This window comes from Arvicola amphibius, chromosome 3, assembly GCF_903992535.2.
Source record: "Arvicola amphibius chromosome 3, mArvAmp1.2, whole genome shotgun sequence".
NCBI classification, from domain to species: domain Eukaryota; kingdom Metazoa; phylum Chordata; class Mammalia; order Rodentia; family Cricetidae; genus Arvicola; species Arvicola amphibius.
The window spans coordinates 69,248,727-69,267,459 of NC_052049.1; the positions used below are offsets into that span (position 1 = coordinate 69,248,727).

Consider the following 18,733-nt stretch of genomic DNA (forward strand, 5'->3'; position numbering starts at 1 on the left):
AGTTTACATCTATATTCCAGAATTCCTTTTTTTTAAAATGGCTTCATCAGTAATTCAAAACAGCCTGTGCAAAACACTGTGGCAGGGCCTAAAATCCCTTCAAATCACAGTGTGCTTTACAAGAACACGATTAGAAAATGGTTCCAGTTGTCAAAAATACAGAAAAAAAAAAACACGGAAGTCTCTGATGTCTGTAGTTCTTACTAAAATATATTTGAAAACAGCATCTCATACCTGCATCCCGGTTTTTGTCACTTTAGGCCAAGTATCTATAAAAACAAATCTTTCCCCATGTAGCTCAATGTTATCTTTAAGCTCAACTGCATAGTACTCAATGCCAAAAATACTAGAATTGCATTCTAATTCAGTCTTTTATTTAAAGCCTAGTGTCTTTTGCATCTTGTTTTCTTCAGATGGCTTTCAATAATATACAGAAGTGCAAAAGGAAAAATAAAGGGAAAGTCAGGACAATAAATTAGACTATGTTTCTTATTATTGTTGTTATTTGATTTTTTGAGACAGAGTTTCTCTGTGTAGCTCTGGCTTTCCTGGAACTGTACAGACCAGGCCTCAAACTCAGAGATCTGCCTGCCTCTGCATCCTGAGTGCTGGGATTAAGGATGTACGCCACCACACTAGGCTAGAATGTGTTTTAAATGAAGAGGTTTCCTTAATGGAAATAGTTGCTTGGCTTGCAAAGTGTAGAAACTAATTAAATAAGAGGCTAAAATCCCTTGGTAGCTTAGTGGACCAAGGTCAGGCATGCAACTCCACCTCAGCATGGTAATTTTCTCTCCTACATGGCCTTAACGTGCTCTTACCTTCTTGTGTCCATTTGACCTATTGTCATGTGTGGGAATACTTCCCAAAGGCAAGTGGGTTGTAATGCTTGCAAAGGGAAGAAGGAGCAGGGAAGTCACTTGGGTCCAAGCTCCACTTTTGTATATAATGCCTTAGGAGAACAGGCGCCCCACCTCTCGGATGTCAGAAACACGCTGAACACACAAGTTTTTGTCTCGGGCTTCAGAATTGCATTTTGCTTTACAAGCTGATCTCTAAAGTAGTCTCCTTGAAGACCAGCTTTCATTACCTTATCTGTGCCGTTCTCTTAGGACTGGGACATGCCTGAGCATATCTGGAGGCAAGTAGACACAACGACTTCTCCAGGACCCCTGCCAGAATCTCCTGGGCCAGCTTAGCGGGCAGTATGGTCCAGAGATCATGACGTAGAGCCCAGCTGAAGTAATGCCACATCTGGACAGAAAAGGAGCATCTTTCCCCCTGGCAAAATCATCACACATTAAACAAGTGAATCACATCTCCCAACATGTCCATTTGCTTCCTAGGAACCTAATTAGTTCAGGCTGAGAGGAAATCATTGGAGAGTCAGCTAGATGACCAAGAATGTTTTGACAAGCTGTCAAATATCCTATTGACAAAGGAACATATGTTTTATTTCAATTACAAATGAGATATTCTCGTGTAAATCCAGACTGCAAAGAATAAACCTAGCATATTCTTGACCTACCTGGTTTTAACCTGCCTTTTAAAATCTACTTTTAGACATCAGCTTTGTAGTTGCTTAACAAGTAATGCTGATTATCAAAATTAAAATCTGTTTCAATTGTTTATGGAGGAACTTTTCTCTGAGACAATTAGCATAACTGAGTTAATTTTAAAAATCTTTCAGGTTCTGTATTATAATGGAATAAGACGACTAAAAAACAAACCCACATACTAACTCTTAGGCACATTCAATAACCCCAGTGTGATGCTCAACTATTTAGTACATTAGTATAGTAAGCCACTTCATTAATGGTATTTTAACAATATTTTATGCTAGTAACAGAAAACAGTAATCCAATCTTACACCATTTTGTAAAGTATAGGTGCCTATTATCACTATTTTACTATTTTACATACTTCCACAGGGTCAAAATCTCACTTCCGCCATTTTTCCATAGATCTCATCTGTGTACTAACTTTTGTCTGACTTCAGGAGGAAATTCAGCAGTGGCTGGGCCAAAGGGAATAGGAAGTAAGGAGAGTGCAGCCTGCCTCAAAAGGTTTACAAGCAAGCATTAATTGCGCAACATGCTTGGGGGCAGGTATTTGAACTCATTTCTTCAAACCAGATCAAGATGATCTAAAATAGGAAGTAAAGAATGCATGCTTCACAGCTAATTTTATTATGTTAATATATCAAAACATAAGCCATTAACATTTTTCTGTTTCATCTCTAATCACGTCTCTTTTGCAATCTGCTGTGTCCACCAGCATAGTTTCAAGTGTTATCTAAGAAGTTTCTGCTTTTGCCAAGGGCTAATGTGGGATTCCCCATGTATGCTGTGAATATGTTTTACTACCATTGGTTAGTAAAGATGCTGCTTCGGCCCATGGCAGGGCAGAATAGAGCTAGGTGGGGAAACTAAACTAAATGCAGGGAGAAAGAAGGTAGAGGGAGTCAGGGATATGCCATTTATCTGCTGAAGGAGAAAGATGCCAGAACCTTACTGGGGAGCCACAGCCTCGTGGTGATACACATATTAATAGAAATTGGTTAATTTAAGTTATAAGAGCTAGGTAGGAATACACCTAAGTTGTTGACCAAGCAGTGTTATAATTAATATAGTTTATTAATGCCTAGAAATGGCAAGAGTGATTGTCGAATAAAAGCACACTATCTTCTTCTAAATACTCCATAGTGGTTCAGACAATCAAGGAAAATGACAATCATAAGCTGTGATCCAGAAGAAAGGGTACTATGGAAAATAAAGGCGAGTCTGGTCATTGAAACTTTTAAACCTCAAATGTCTTTTTTAAATATACTTTACCCTTGCATGGAATTAATTTCAAATTTTATATGATCTACATACAATCTGTGGGATTGAGTGGAAAAAACTACTAAATCCTGGTCATAAAGAATTTTAATTAATTCTCAGTTTGGCTATATTGGGGGGATTATTTGGGCTTTAATTTGGTAGGTATTTGGGATTTCAAAACATGAGCTAAAATAGTAAAGCATAAAATGTTAAGATGGGTCTCAAAATGCACTCTTAAGAATGAGAAGTAAAAAAATAAACATAAAAGTAAAGCTGTTTAATAACAACTATTTATTAAACAAGATGAAAGGACATGGTAGAAAGAGAGGCTAGGACACCTATATGGGAGGACTGAGCTTAGCCCTTGTTATCTGTGTAGAAAGAGAGGCTAGGACACCTATATGGGAGGACTGAGCTTAGCCCTTGTTATCTGTGTTGCCGCTGAATTTCATTATGCCCCAGTTTACACAGTGCTGCAATCCTGCAGCTCAAATCAAGTTATTTTTACTTTCAAGCAGAAGGAGAGCTCTGATGTCTAATTTATTTCAGGTTTCCAAAGACAGTGTTTTTCCTACATACAAATCCAATATTTAAAAAATATTATCCTAACAGCCTTCGTGTTTTAGTAATATGGAGCTCATGTTTCTAATTAGCCAGAAAGCAGGTAGGCAGTAAAACATATTTGTGTAAAAAGGACAAATAGTAAACTTAACTTCACACCTCATAAAAAGCTTTGTAGTCGTCCCAGTGGTGGCTCTCAGCATCCTGTAAAATGCTTGTAGCACAAACTCTGATGCAGTAATCTGTAAGCTGAAACTGTAGAGTGTTGATGAATTCCTGATACCGCTGGACAGGCACCAGGAATATGGGTCTGTTCAGAGGGAATGATCAAAGAGACAGAGATTTAAGGCCTGTGCAGTAGGAGGTAACAACCTCCAGCACTACAAATGGTTTTTATTATTAGATATCAATCATTCATTTCCTCCCAAAGCTGAAGGCTGTATCCACATTCACTTTCCAAAAAGAAAAGTGGGTGTGGGGAGCTAGCCTTTGTTTTGCAAGTCCTTTGAAAACGGTACATCTGCTGTTCTACAAATATGCACTTCAACTCAAGACAAACTGTATTGTCAATACATCATTCAAAACTAAAAGTATTCTTTGTAAGCCTATTATTAGAGATCAGTGAATTATTTAGGAATTAGGTTATCATTATTACCGAAGAGCAACACACACTTGTCAGAATCAACTTTTCTAAAGCTATCACACATCCCATAAACACACTTTTTATTTTTTAAAAATTGTAATTTTGGAGATGTCAATTATCTCATAAACTGTTTTTAAATAGTCTACTGAAATGAAGTGATTTCTGGCATATTTTGTTTATAAATTCAAGTATGAATCACAACATCTGACTACTTATGAGAATTTAAAAAATAATGTAACGGTATCTTACATTGAGCCAAATTTATTTCGCTTTTATCTTCAGCTATTTATATCACACTTCCCTATTTCATAGCTAAGAGACTATGCAGGCTGTATAAAGAATATAGCAGAGGCTCTTGGACTGCGCTGGACTTGTAAGTTCACATGTTCCTTTCAAGGATCCATGATAAGTTCTACAAACTTCAAGTGTAACCAGAAAGAACGCTTGATAGTACCCATGGCAACTTTTATCTCCATACAGAAAACATATTGTATTTTTAGACTACTAGTGCATGAGAATTAAGATTGGCAGATGCTTCTTCTTAAATATTATGGATAGTTTATTACTAAATAAATGTCCTGCAATATGTTTACACTAGGCACTAAGAGGGATTAAAATGCATTTATTCACTCTGGCAGTTCCGAACAGCCTGTTGGATTAGAAGCAGAAGCAAGAACTGAATATTTCACAAATGTTTATATGTGGGACAGAAGCAAGCTTAATTTCCCTTTTCTATGTGGTCAGTTTAATGTAACTTATGGAAGGGATGGGGTAAAATTCTTGTCAAAACAACATGCAGATCATGGCTGCCCTCTTTTGTGCATGTCTTTAGTTGGGGTTGTCTCTGTTATTATCTACACATCTACTTTAATGTAACCCATGTTTGACCTTTTAAACATTTCCTAATCAAGAAAGATAAAAATAATCCTCCATATTATTATTATTTTCTCAATGATTTTAATTTTCTAAAGTCTGAAGAGTGCATGTTTCCTTAAGCATGAACATAAACTTAATGTAAAAGATACTCACTTCTTAGTTGTCTCTCTCATCAGATTATCATACTGCATGAAACGCTGGGATAAATAGGCTGCCGTGGAGAGGAGGGTGTGCAGGTTCTTCAGGGGTGCTCTGGAAGGCACCTCCCTGCCTCTTTCCTGCAGTCTTTCCAGGACAGCTGTTGCCACTTTACAGCAGCCCTCCACGAAGTTCCCCCTAATTTCCTGGAGAGAATCATCTCTGCATGCCAGAGCCAGTGGGAGCATTGTGTCCAGCTTTTCCATGATGTCAGAACAAAACTAGGGAGAAATAAACGTGGCACTGAGTTATTTATATTCTGACAGCACTGTGTAATTTATGTACAGAAGAGCCAAATTCCTAAATAATGAATTTGGCATCAAACATAAATATAATGACACAGCTTTATAACAATCAATTTCTCAGTTGTAGAAAGTTAAATGTTTCATGTCAAATAAGGAAATACCAAAATGATGTCTCTCTATATATAACCTTCAAACCTTATGCTCACCAGACAGACATGAAAAAGTCATGAGTCAGCTTTACATGACAGTCCCTTTATGTGTAGTCAACATGACTCAAAATAATATGTATCCCTGATATTAATTTCACATTACTTTTGAACTTGCCCTAATTTGCATCTACTGAATTTCTATATACAAATATACTTTACTAAATCATACAAAGACTATTAGTTTGGCTTAAATAATCTACAAGCAACAGAAACAAATATCATGTAGATTTGTCACTTGGGTAAATAGCCAGGATGTTTCAGAAGAGTTGTGTCTCTTTTCATTATTCACTATCTACTGCTTTCTTTAATGGTAGAGGGGCTGAAGGCACAGCCTGCTTCTATATCTGATTAGGCAAGAGAGTCCCCCAAGAAGGGTCTAGAGGCTCAGGTGGCAAACGGAGAATGAAGTAGGGACTCTTAAGAACACCCATCACTGGCTGCTGTATCTACAGTGGGGTGGATGTGGAGTATCATAACACAGCGGGGTGAGTGTGGAGTATCATCATACAGCGGGGTGGATGCGGAGTATCATCACACAGAGGGGTGGATGCGGAGTATCATCACACAGAGGGGTAGGTGTGGAGTATCTCTTAATGTCATTCCAACTTTGTCAACACTGCCCAACTTATTGAGACCTTCTTTTGGGTTGTCTCAGAATAAAAGGGCAAATGTTAGCAAAAACACACACGTCCATTTTGGTAGTTCTGGAGTATAGATACCAGAGAAGAAAACTAATATGTCCGGGTACCAGGTCCTTTCCAAGGAACACCACCAGTTGATCTGTAGGCTACATTTACAATCCTTACATTTGCAGAAACAAAAGACAAATAAAAGTAATGCCACACCTGCCAGCAGCAGTTTGAAGCAATCTCCTCTGATACTTGCCTTGGCAACTTGCTTTGGTTGTTCCTCCTCGGGAAATATGTGACCTTCTCGCCAAACTTTTGGGACATTTACAAGGTTCATAGTGTAACTCACAGCTGAGGTTCTTTCCATTTGCTCCTGCTGGAGAACCTTCGTGGAAAAATCTTCAATGGCTGCTGATATGCAGTGTCCCATGGCAAGAGAGCTCTCTTTAAATAAATTTCTCCAGTCAAACTCTAGCAATGCAGCCTAAAAGATATATGAATATAAGATCATATTCAGGCCGGGCGGTGGTGGCGCACGCCTTTAATCCCAGCACTCGGGAGGCAGAGGCAGGCGGATCTCTGAGTTCGTGGCCAGCCTGGTCTACAAGAGCTAGTTCCAGGACAGGCTCTAGAAACTACAGGGAAACCCTGTCTCGAAAAACAAAAAACAAACAAACAAACAAAAAAAAGATCAAATTCATATTAATTTTTACTTTAGGAACAAATAGCTTGATATAAAATTATTACTTTCATTCAACATGTTTAATAAAAGACCCTTTTGATATAGTCTAAAAGCCATTCTTAAAACCTGAAGAATATCACCCTGTGTATGAAGCAATAGACACAAATATGTCCATTCTTTACACACACCAACATGCTGACATATCACTTTAATTCCTCAGTGGATTTAATCAAAAACCCTTTTCAAAATTTAATAATTTAATAATTGTTCAATAAAACCATCTTTAATGAGAGCTGAAAGCTACAGTTACAATCTATCACATAAAACCTTTAAATCCAATATGTTTAATAAAGTCTAAATTAGATTTTTATAGTCTTTTTAAAGTTTATTGTTAACTAGAAGTGCAACATAAGTTAGCATTTAATATTCAATCTTTGATTTCTCTTTTAATCTCAGGATTCCAGACAAGCTAAAAAGAGAAACAGCAATAAAATGAATTTCTCAGAGAAAACACACATTGCACCTTTCTGGTTTTAACTTGCTTAGAATTTCATTAAGTCTCTCCACCACAAAGTGGTAGGCTCTTTGTTTTGTTATAAAAAATGAGGAAGTAAAGTGGTCTGCACTGCTTTGAATGTGGGAGGAGCATCACCGGTGTCCAATCATGCTTTGTCTTTAGTGGCTTCACAGTAGATTTTTATTTTATATTCTATGCTCATAAGTAGCTCCTTTGGATAGCTTGTCTTCTTTTTGTTTTATTTTACATTTTAAGTTTTTTTATCCTATATATTGTGATCACATTCTTTACTTCCTCTGTCTTCCCAGATCATCCACTTCTCTACCCATCCAACTCCTTGTGGTTTCTCTTTTAAAGCAAAATGAAAATTGAATGTTATAATCTTGATGCCCCAATTTGTTTTCATTACTGTGATAAAACACCATGACCAAATACAGCTTAGGAAGGAAAGCGTTTACTTGGCTCACACAAAATAATCACGGTTTATCACTGAGGGAAGAGAATGCGCAAGAACCTGCAGACAACTACAAGCATGAAGGAGTGCTGCTCACTGACTTGCTCTCTGCGGCTGACTCAGCTGACTTTCTTATAGAACCTATGACAAGGGGTAGCACTGCCCACAATGGCATGCCTTCTCCTACATCACTCAGCAAGGAAGAAAATGCCTCCCAGATTCATCTACAGGTTAATCTGATGTAAGCAAACCTTCAGTTAGCGTCCCTCTTCCTAGAATACCTTAGCTTGTGTCAAATTAACAAAAAGTAATTGGCACACTTGGTTCAATTTTTTTTAACTTTAGTCTAGCTCTAATATGGAAATATATCTGTGAACGTAGACATCCCCAAGTTTCCTAATGATCTCAAAAGTACTAAAACAATGTGTAGTAACACACTAAGGCTATGCTTAGAAATCAAGCTGTTTTAGCATATCTTGTCCATAGTAACACACTACCTGCTCCAAATACCGAAGACTATGGGATGAAAGCTAGAGAAATGACTGTGCAGCTGAGTGTTTGCTGCTCTCACAGAGGACTAGAGTTTCCTCACAACACCCATATCAGGTGGTTCACAGCTCCTTCAACTCCAATTCCAGCAATCCAGTGCCTTCCTTTCTGGCCTTCTCCAGCACCTGCACGCATGTGCACGTAACATTCCCCTACCCACATAAAACACAAAGTAAATCTAATAAAAATCTTCTAAAAAGTAGACCCTAGACCCTAAGTCCCTGATTGATTTTTTGCTTTTCTTGATATCAGAGTTTTAAGCTAGAAAAGTGAGTTGAACTGGATGGTCCATGTCCCTTTCAGTCTAAGACTGTGGCAATCATGACTTTGAGATGGCTCAGTGGGGTAAGACAGGGGCAAATGAACTTGTTATGCAAGCCTGATGACTTTTCTTGAGGACTGAACACTGTGCTCTGACTTTCACTGCTATAACCTGGCCCACGGTATAGGGAAAGAATAGATTGCTGGACACTGTGCTCTGACTTTCACTGCTATAACCTGGCCCACAGGTATTTTCACTTGCCACACACACACATGAATCAGGATAAACCTATGAATTATTAAGATTAGAATAATTAGCCTAATATGTTATACTTTTAGCTAACATCATATTTACACATTTTATACAACTATAGAAAATAATAAAGATGGTTTCTATACAGCTCATGAGTTTACAAATCTATTGTCAAAATAATAGCTCCTCTTTTTCTATAGCTAAAATGTAACTGAACTTTTCTATCTAAAGTTTATTTGATCTTATAGCAACATAGAGCTTAAACCCATCTCTCAATTATAGTTGAGTACAATTAACCAATAACTTAATCTCCTTACTGATAAGTGAAGATTGGAGGATAACTCTCAGGTATCTGTTCTTTCCTTCCACCTGGAATGCAGGTATCAAGAATAGGTCACTAGAGGTAGAAAAATTACAGCCTGTGGTATAACAGCAACTTCTATGGGACACATTAATGATAAATATGCTAAAGGAAACTACATGTGTAAAAATGAAAAACTATAAAGCCCTCATCTTTTTTGCTTATTTCTCTATTGGAGCACAAAAAAAATCTTCCATTTATGCAAAAAACATATTTGGTGAATTGTTACTGATTGCTATGGCTGCAGTCACTTTCCCTATCCCTGTCTAAGTTTTGCTCTCTGTCTGCACAGGGATGATCTTTTCCTGTTATAAGTGATATGTGACTGTAATATGCTGGCCATATGAATGCTGCTCCAAAAAGAAGAAATAAAGATATAAATCTACCCATACAAAGGAAACTGCAAACCTCTATGTCCTAAAACTATCTTCTAAAAGTCTATGTTTTCATGAAAGATTGCTTGTTTCTTTTCTTCCCATATGATATTTGGTATCACACACGTTCCAGTTAAAATAAAGAACATTTGTTAGTTAATCCAAGAAAACAAGAGAAAACTGAGTGGCTTTCTTTTCCGTGCACAACACTCAGGAATTACTGAATCCTGTTTCCTATTATGTAATGCTAGATTCTTGCTGAGTATGATTTTCTTTTTGTTGTTGTTGAAGCACTATGTATCCTTCTGAGTATTCCTAACCATACCCTTTGCTTTCTAGGCTGAGAACTGTTATCAACTATATAGACTTTGGTCTTTTAAAATATTTACACAGTGTATTACTCAGCATTAATTGAGAAAGCAGAAGCCATGTACGAAATTTCAAGAGGAAAGTTTAATACTTGTGTGACTTGAATGATTGCAGCATCCCTCTGCAGCAGTGGTTTTCAAAGGATCATACTTGCTCCCTCCCTCCCAGGAGCTGTTTTCTGGGGAAGCTAGTGAAATGTTAGAAGGTAGGATATAGTAAGTTATAAAGGACATAGTAGCTCACTAAGGAAATGTCCTTGGATTGTAATGGTTTGGGATGCTTCCTGTCCCACTGTCTGCTTCCTGTTTGCCACAATGATGTGATCAGCCACATCAGGCTCCTGCTGACAGGGACCGAGATGTTTCTACTGTCATACTTCTACACCAGTTATGGGATGAAATCTGAAATCTGAAATCATAAAACAAATACATTCTTCTTCCCTTAAGTACCTTCTGTTGGGTGTTTTGTCACGGTGATGCAAAGTAACTTACAGTAACCTAGGTGACTATGAAGCACAACACAACAGCAAATCACAATCACACCAAGACTAAAAAAGCAAACAAGTCACTGTGCTTTGAGAAAGAGGCTATGTCAAGGCACAGCTGCCATGAGGAACTATAGTCACATACAGAATGTGGTGTAGCCAGGAGCCACAGCATGACCACAGGATCACAGAGGTAGAAGATAGCGAATCCCAATTTTTCTCTGCAACTTCTGCCCTCCAATATTTCATCAATATCTTTAATTATACAGACATTCCCACAATCTAGAAGGCAGGGGAGCCTGGCCGATATGGTTCTCTACAACACAGAACAGAGCAGAGGCATGGCAACGCACCCTGAACAGGTAAATAAAGACATCTGTTCAGACCTTCATGCCTCTCCTTGGAAAAATCAGCACTTATCACTCTGTAATGGTTACCTACAGTTCACATTCTCAAAATACAGACTCTGAGCCAAGATAGGAACAAAAGTTTCTTGATTTCTGTTTTTATATCATTCTCATGAACCTGACTGTGCAAAAGAACAATGAGACTTGATTTTTGTTAAAAAAAAAAAAAAATTTTCAAATTGTTGGTTACTTGTACCAATTTATTGGTCTTCTTATGACATCTTTTCATACTTATCCAAAGTACTTTGATCATATTCATTTTTATTCTCTTTTCATATTTTCACCCCTCATCTCTAGCTAATCTTCTTTTACTCAAGTTCGACACCATTCTGCTTACAAGTCTTGACTTGTCTAATCTAGAATCCACATTTTGAGAGAAAAGATCTGTTTTTCTGAGTCTTGCTTATTCACTTAATGTGATAATCTCTAGTTCCATACATACTGAATAAACAAACAAAGAACTGGTCAAACTGTCATGTTCTTTGAGCCTATTTTCTTTGTTCCTTACATTTTCAAAAGCCTTGTATCTATAATGCATCATGAAACTTTGTTCTTTTTTTTTCTCATTTTTTATTAAAAATTTCCATCTTCTCCCTTCCTCCTCCCCCTTCCCTCCCCTCCCTTCCACCCATACACCCACTCCCTCCCTCTCCAAGCCAAAGAGCCATCAGGATTCTCTTCACTATGTTAAGTCCAAGGTCCTCCCAACTCCCCCTATGTCCAGGAAGGTGAGCAACCAATATGAATGAATAAATCTATTGTGTGAATAAATCTATATTGTTTTCATTCATCCATGCTACTGACAAGTGCCTAAAGTGTGTCTATCACTTGACTATTGCAAATGGAGACAGGAAAGTGAATAGGTAGCTACATTGTGTGGTGATCTAAGGAGTGGCCCAGGAAAGTTATCCTTCTTCTTTTTGGAGGGAACACCACACTGATCTCCCTTGGGGCTGCCCGGTTTCCATTCCCGCGAACAGTACACACAGATTACTTCCCACTCTCATCAGCAGCTGCTCTTCTGTTACTTGATGATAACTCTTCTGAATTTTTGCCAAAAACTTCTGAGGGAAATTTCAATCAAGATTATTTGGAAACAAAGGAAAAACTCAAATATTTTGATACACAACAGAGTTACAGAGATGTAACCATGTTATATGTGAATAAAGTCTTACCTCTTTAACTGGTAATAATGGCTCTGGAGGAACACTGATTTCATTTGCTATATGTTTCTCTCCCATGGCTTCCTTATCAGATTTTTTCACTATTCCTAAACAAAGAGAAGGAAATAAATACAAAAGCATTCATTTAAAAAGAACAAACTTGGGCTGTAGCACTTACTGCTCCTCTAGAAGGTCCAGGACTGTTCGCGGCACTTCAGGAGGTCCAGAACCAAGTGTGACTCCAGTTCCAGGGACTCTGATGCCCTCTTTTGTCCCTTGCAGGGACTGCATGCACATAATGGACATTCATATACTCTGGCATGCACACATACATATTAGTGAATAAATGTTTTTTCAAAAGAACCAACTAGTCTAGATGTGATTAATGTACTAATTACACAGAAAATCACATACACGGTAATTACATATAAACATATGTGTGTGTGTGTGTGTGTGTGTGTGTGTGTGTGTGTATTAATAGGGAATATAGTCAGTAAGATACAAGCTGGTGGCAGTATTGTAATTATCCAGGCATATACAAGGTAGAGGACCCTTTTAAATATACAACTTGATGAAATTAAACAGCTTATAATTATATTCCTATCTGGCATACATGCATGTATAACCTGCAGAATAAAGATCCTTCCTCTATATTCATGTTGACAATACAGGATGACATATGAGTAAAAATTATTATTAACTTCCTTGTTAATTTTAAAAGTTCAATTTTGTCTGGTGTGGTGGTATAGGCTGAAAACACTTTGTGAGTCTGAAATCAGCCTGGGCTTCACAGAAGTCACAGTTGAAGTACCACACTTAAAACTGATGGGGTCACATAAAATACTAGCACTTTCTTGAAAGATGGGCCGGAGAAACAGCTCCATTTATAAAGTACTTGCCACACAGGATTGGGTACTTCACATTGATCCCCAGCGCCCATGTACAACCAGGTGCCTGGAGCCCATGACTATAATCTCAGCACTGGGAGGCAGACACAGAGTATCCAACGGGCTTTCTGGCCAATTAGTGTAGCTCAGTTGTAATGTTCCAGATTCAATGACTGTCTGAAAGAAATAATATGGTGACCCAGCAAGATGGCTGAGCAAGTAAAGACAACTGTCTGATGATCTAAGTTTGATTCCCATGACCTAAATCATAGACAGAAAGAATTCCTAAAAGTTGTCTCTGATCTCCACATGTGTGCTCTGGAATGTAAACATCCATACACATACAGGCACACACAAATAAACACAAATGGAAAATTTAAATAAGTTGGAGAGAAATTAAGAAAGACACCCATTGTTGGCTTGAAACCTCTACTCATACACAAAAACATGCACATGTACCTGCACACATGTACACACACACACACACACACACACACACACACACACACACACATACACCACCACCGCCGCCATCATCATCATCATCATTATCATCAAGAACAGAATGCATAGAAACATAATGGTATAGCAGGAGAACAAGTATGCTTTCAGTAATTATTAACAATGGTTAATTAGAAAAACAAAAACACTGGGACAGAAATGGACACTAACTCTTAAAATGGAATTATTTTTGCTATGTTAAGTTTTATAATGAAGGAACTCTTTCCATGGTGCAAAATTTAGTAACTCAATACAAGAAAAAAACCTTCCACTTTTCCATCAAGATTGCCTTAACCAGAGTTTGATTAAATAAATCATGTATTGTCTACCTGATGGAGGAGGGTCATCTGTATATCTGTTGTTTCATTGATTAATTAACAAAGAAAACTGCTTGGCTTGATAGGTCAGAACATAGTTAGGTGGAGTAGACAGAACAGAATTGTGGGAGAAAGAAGGCAGATGCTTCAAGCTGTTGCCATACGCAGTCGCCATGCTTCTCCTCTCCGAGACAGACGCAGGTTAAGATCTCTCCTGGTAAGCCACCCCTCGTGGTGCTACACAGATTACTAAATATGGGTTAAAGCAAGAGAATGGGCCAGCCAGTGTTTAAATGAATACAGTTTCCATGTAATTAGTTCGGGTATAAAGCTAGCCGGGTGGCAGGACGCAGCCCCGCCGCTCCATCTACATCTACCATTTTTTTGTTGTTGTTGCTTGGAGTTAGTATAGGATGATAAATTACATAGCATAATCCCATTTTTATTTTCTTTTACTAGACTTCAAGAAATTTTAAGAAATAGTTTCTCTATTGTTGGCAATTTTCTCAGTAGATATTTTAACCAATAAATTCATTTAGTAGATTGGTGCTGTTTTCCTCCTGAGTGACACTTTGAATTTATTGTGAATACATTGTAAGGAATAGAGTTCTCAGAAAGAAGTGTGTTTTATTCTAATGATAACTGTCACTCCAGCCTCTAGCCCTCCTATGTTTAAAATCTTATGGTGATGTTGTATGTCTGTGCAACTGATAAAATGATACTGAAACATTATTTCATATGCTTACAGTTTCCCATAGGAATTACTCTTTGTGTTAAATAATTCTATGGACACTGTCACGTACATAGTTCATTTCTCTACCACTAATGTGTCCATATGGAATAGCTTCACTATTCTAAACTCACCCTGCCAATATAACCCATGTACCTATTCCTTTGCCCTTTTCCTGGCAATGTAAATATTTCAATGTTTCTATAGTTTTGTTTTTCTGCAACAATATATAGTTGGAATCTTACAGTATATATATATATATATATATATATATATATATATATATATATATATATTTAGCAATAAACAACCTTGGTTCCTCCATATCATTTCATGGCTTGATAATCTTATTTTTATTGATGAATAATACTCTGTTGTATTGCCGGGCAGTGGTGGCACATGCCTTTAATCCCAGCACACGGGAGGCAGAGGCAGGAGGATCTCTGTGAGTTCGAGACCAGTCTGGTCTACAAGAGCTAGTTCCAGGACAGGCTCCAAAGCCACAGAGGAACCCTGTCTCAAAATACCAAAAAAAAAAAAAAAAAGACCACAAACTGTTTATCGATTCACCTACTGAAAAATATCTTACTTGTTTCCAAATTCTGGTAATTACAAATAAAGCTGCTGTAAACATTCACAGACAGGTTTTTTGTAAAGATTTAAATTTTCAACTCATTTGGATAAACACCTGGAAGTGCAATGACTAGACCATTTGGTAAGACTACGTTGAATTGTGGAAGATAGTGCCAAACTGACAAGCAAAGATGCTCTACCGTTTTACATTCCTAACAGCAATGAACAGAGTTACTTCTCTGCTACACACTTGGCAGAAAGTGGTATTTTTAGCATTTTTTTTAGATTTTTGCCATCTAATAGGTGTACAGTAATATCTCATTTTAATTTGCATTCCCATAGGGACATACTATTTTTTGCATCTTTTCACATGCTTAGTCACCATCTGTCATCTTTAGTGAGCTGTCTACTCAGATATATTATGTATTTTAAAATCAGGTTGCCTGTTGAATTTTAAAGGTTCTTTGTATATTTGGATATGAATCCATTATCATACATGTATTTTGCAGTTCTTATTTTTACTTTGTGTCTTTTCACCTTCTTTGTGAACCTGACTATTTATTTAACCATTCCACTTAATAAACTTATCCTTCAGATACAGTAATGCAGTTGTAAGATATTGGCCAAGACAATTTGTCCATAGTTCAAGAAAACTTGACATAATATCATGAAGTATGACATCATACAAATGAAGTAGAGAATGCTAAATGTTAATCAATGAATGACTAATTAGATAATGCACAACAATGGAAAACTACAGCAAATATCCGTCTACAGCAAATATGAATATGATAAGTATAGAGGCTTAATCAAGCTGCATATTTATAGGAGCTTTATATCTTGTATATGCCTGCATCATTTTAATATATTAACATCTTACTGCATATATTCCCTATATATTCATATATTTCTATGTTTATGTAAACACATCTACTGTGTGCGTAGCTTTTCTACAATTATTTTAACCTGCCTGAAACTACATATGCTAATCACATCTAGAATGGTTGACACTTGTTCCTTAAGATTTATTTATTCTTTTGATGTGTATATGTATGTTTTAGATTGTATGTATGTGCATCATACACATGCACAGCCTGCTGAAGCCAGAAGAGGGCATTGGATTCCCTGGAACTGGAGTTAAAGCAGCTGTGAGCTGCTCAAAGTAGGTGCTGGGAACTGAATCTAGGTCTTCTGGAAGAGCATAAGTGTTCTTAATGTCATCTCTTAGTCTTAGTCATCTTTTTTGTCCCAGTTGGTTATTTTAGAATTAATTATTATGAATTTGTTTCCTTCTCTTTGCTCAGGAAATGCTCCTGCATTTTCCTAATTATTCACCTCTAATAGGATGACATTTTTTATTTTAATATAGGAACATGTGTAGATGTACTTGTTTCCAAAAAGTAGACAAGTAGAAAAAAGTTGCAGTTTCATCTTGACTATATATCCCTTTCGTTTGTTCCAAAGCTTAATGGTATTCATATGTTCAAAACCAATTTATCTGAATACTCTATAGGAGCTCATAAAAGTAGCTAATTTTAAGAGATACTTACCCTTGAAGCATAAGCTTGGCAGACCTCTTTCAGGAAGTAATTGTGTGACACTGCAGAGCTAGAGTTTAAGTCTTAGGGAAGCAGCTGACTACCTTCTAGTTAACATTTCACTCCTGAATATGTTATATTTATTCAATAAACAAAGTGCCCAATAGTAGAAACCATCTGCTTATCTCCATGACGAGTTAGACAAAGGCAATATTCCTAAGCCATTTCTTGCTGGTTCATAACTCTAGAATGAGTGACTTTCAAATAATTATATTAATCTTTAAAATATAATACCCCTAATATTAAAAGACTTTTAAGAAACTTATCTTTAAGTGTAAAAGTAAACGGAATCATTTTTAGATAGCAATTTAGATAGTAATGACAATTAATACATGTTATAAAATATTTCATGAATACAACATTGTAGCACTTTTTGTTAGCCATTCAACTGGACAATTTCAAAACTTAAAATAAAATTCTATGAGTTCATTGAACAACTGGGGAATTGCTGTGTATATTTAAAATAGATTGAAAATTCTGTACACACTTTATTATCTACTTTTGGCTCGACTTTGAAACATAATTATTTGCACGAAACCAACAGTATATGCCTAGATTAAGAACCTCAGAAGAGCACACAGGGTCACAAGAGTGCCAGCTGCTCAACAGCTTCCCCTACAGAGTTCTCTGCGGTTCATTTTACACTTCTGGCTATTTTGCACACTGCCACTTTGCTCTCTTTCACAGGGACTGGAGGTTAGCAGTACTTCCCTGTGACATCCACTTTCACACCCAAATTGGTCTTCATAGGTTCCCATTGTGTGCACTTCAAAGCAACTTGCCTTGTTGGCAGCTCTGAGTGGGAAGTGCAAGTCTTTCTTTTCTTCACTGCTCTTTTCTGGCTCACAAGCAACCTCCCACCAAAAGCTGAATCTGTAGAAGAGACTACATCCAAGAGATAATACCATAACAAAGTATGAAGAGAAGCCCAGGTGGCCACCTTGCAAATTTCCAATGTGGAAGCCTTCGACCTCTCTGCCCAAGAAACAGCTAAAGTCCTAGAGTAATGAGCTTTAGAAGCCCTAGGAGCCTCTTTACCTTAACTACATACGCCTCCCTAATACAATCCCCTAACCATCTAGCTAAGGAACTCTTAGAAGCCATTTGACCCCTCTTAAGACCCCCTAAGAGTACAAACAATCTTTCAGAAGATCTGAAATCTTTGATTCTTCTGAGACAAACCCTAAGTGTTCTTCTTACATCCAATTGAAGCGGCCATTGCGCTTTGTCGTTGCTGGTGCTAAAGAGAAACGAGGGCCAAGAAGCCTCCTGGTTTAGATAAATCTCAGATGCCACCTTTGGAAAAATTGAGGAACTGCCCGAGAACTACTTTATTCTGAAGGCGCATCAGAAATGACCCCCCCCCCATTAAACCTAAAGCAAGCATGTAAAAATACCATCACACAGAAGAGACACAGGACGGCATCAGTACAGTCAATCACTTTCTCAACGACGAAATCAGAAAACCATCAAATCTGACCAAACAAAACAAATAGGTAGGACTACTAAATTTTCTTTCTCATAAAAGATTTATCCTGTCTCTATCAATTCTCTTGTTCACATTCTGATTCCTAAGAGTAAACATTAAAATAGAAGGCTAAATGTGTGGTTAATTATCTTTATATATCCTGTATGTGATGTTAAGCACGTGGATATTTTTAAAACATCCCGAAAATGCGGGGAAACCCTTCATTTTCTTTATATTGTTTGGATTATATAGTCATATAAGGCCACTTTTATCAGGCTAACAAAATATGCTCCAATGATAATCAGGACCCAGGAAGCTACCTGGATTGCTCTCTTTTCCTCCATTCTCTTCCAGAAAGAGTTTCTAGCAGATACATATAAATAGGTACCTTTTGCTTTCTATAGTAATTCATCTTAGGTATCTTTTCCCTCCTAATTCAAAAGCCAAAATTTTTTTAAAATAACTGATTAACACTGACACACTCAAAGAAACGTAAGATTCCCCCCCAACAATTTCCTTTAAGATCATTCTTTACAGTCATTTATATAAAGTTGTGTAGGATCGAAACAATCTTGGTTGTCTTACACAAAACCAAGACCAAA

General features: G+C 37.2%; 1 protein-coding gene across 6 annotated transcripts in view; it reads right to left on the reverse strand.

Moving 5' to 3' along the window:
* Positions 1 to 18,733, reverse strand: part of Kiaa0825 (KIAA0825 ortholog) — a 471,157-nt gene that overhangs the window by 326,198 nt on the left and 126,226 nt on the right. For all 6 annotated transcript variants that reach the window (XR_005284771.1, XM_038324188.1, XM_038324189.1 and 3 more), the window contains exons 7-11: positions 12,070 to 12,164; positions 6,440 to 6,667; positions 5,056 to 5,321; positions 3,543 to 3,693; positions 1,091 to 1,281 (exon numbers count right to left, since the gene is read on the reverse strand). Coding sequence is in view for 5 of the 6 variants with exons in the window: in XM_038324188.1 (XP_038180116.1) it covers positions 1,091 to 1,281; positions 3,543 to 3,693; positions 5,056 to 5,321; positions 6,440 to 6,667; positions 12,070 to 12,164 (931 nt within the window). In the remaining variant the exon portion in view is untranslated. The remainder of the gene's footprint in view (positions 1 to 1,090; positions 1,282 to 3,542; positions 3,694 to 5,055; positions 5,322 to 6,439; positions 6,668 to 12,069; positions 12,165 to 18,733) is intronic.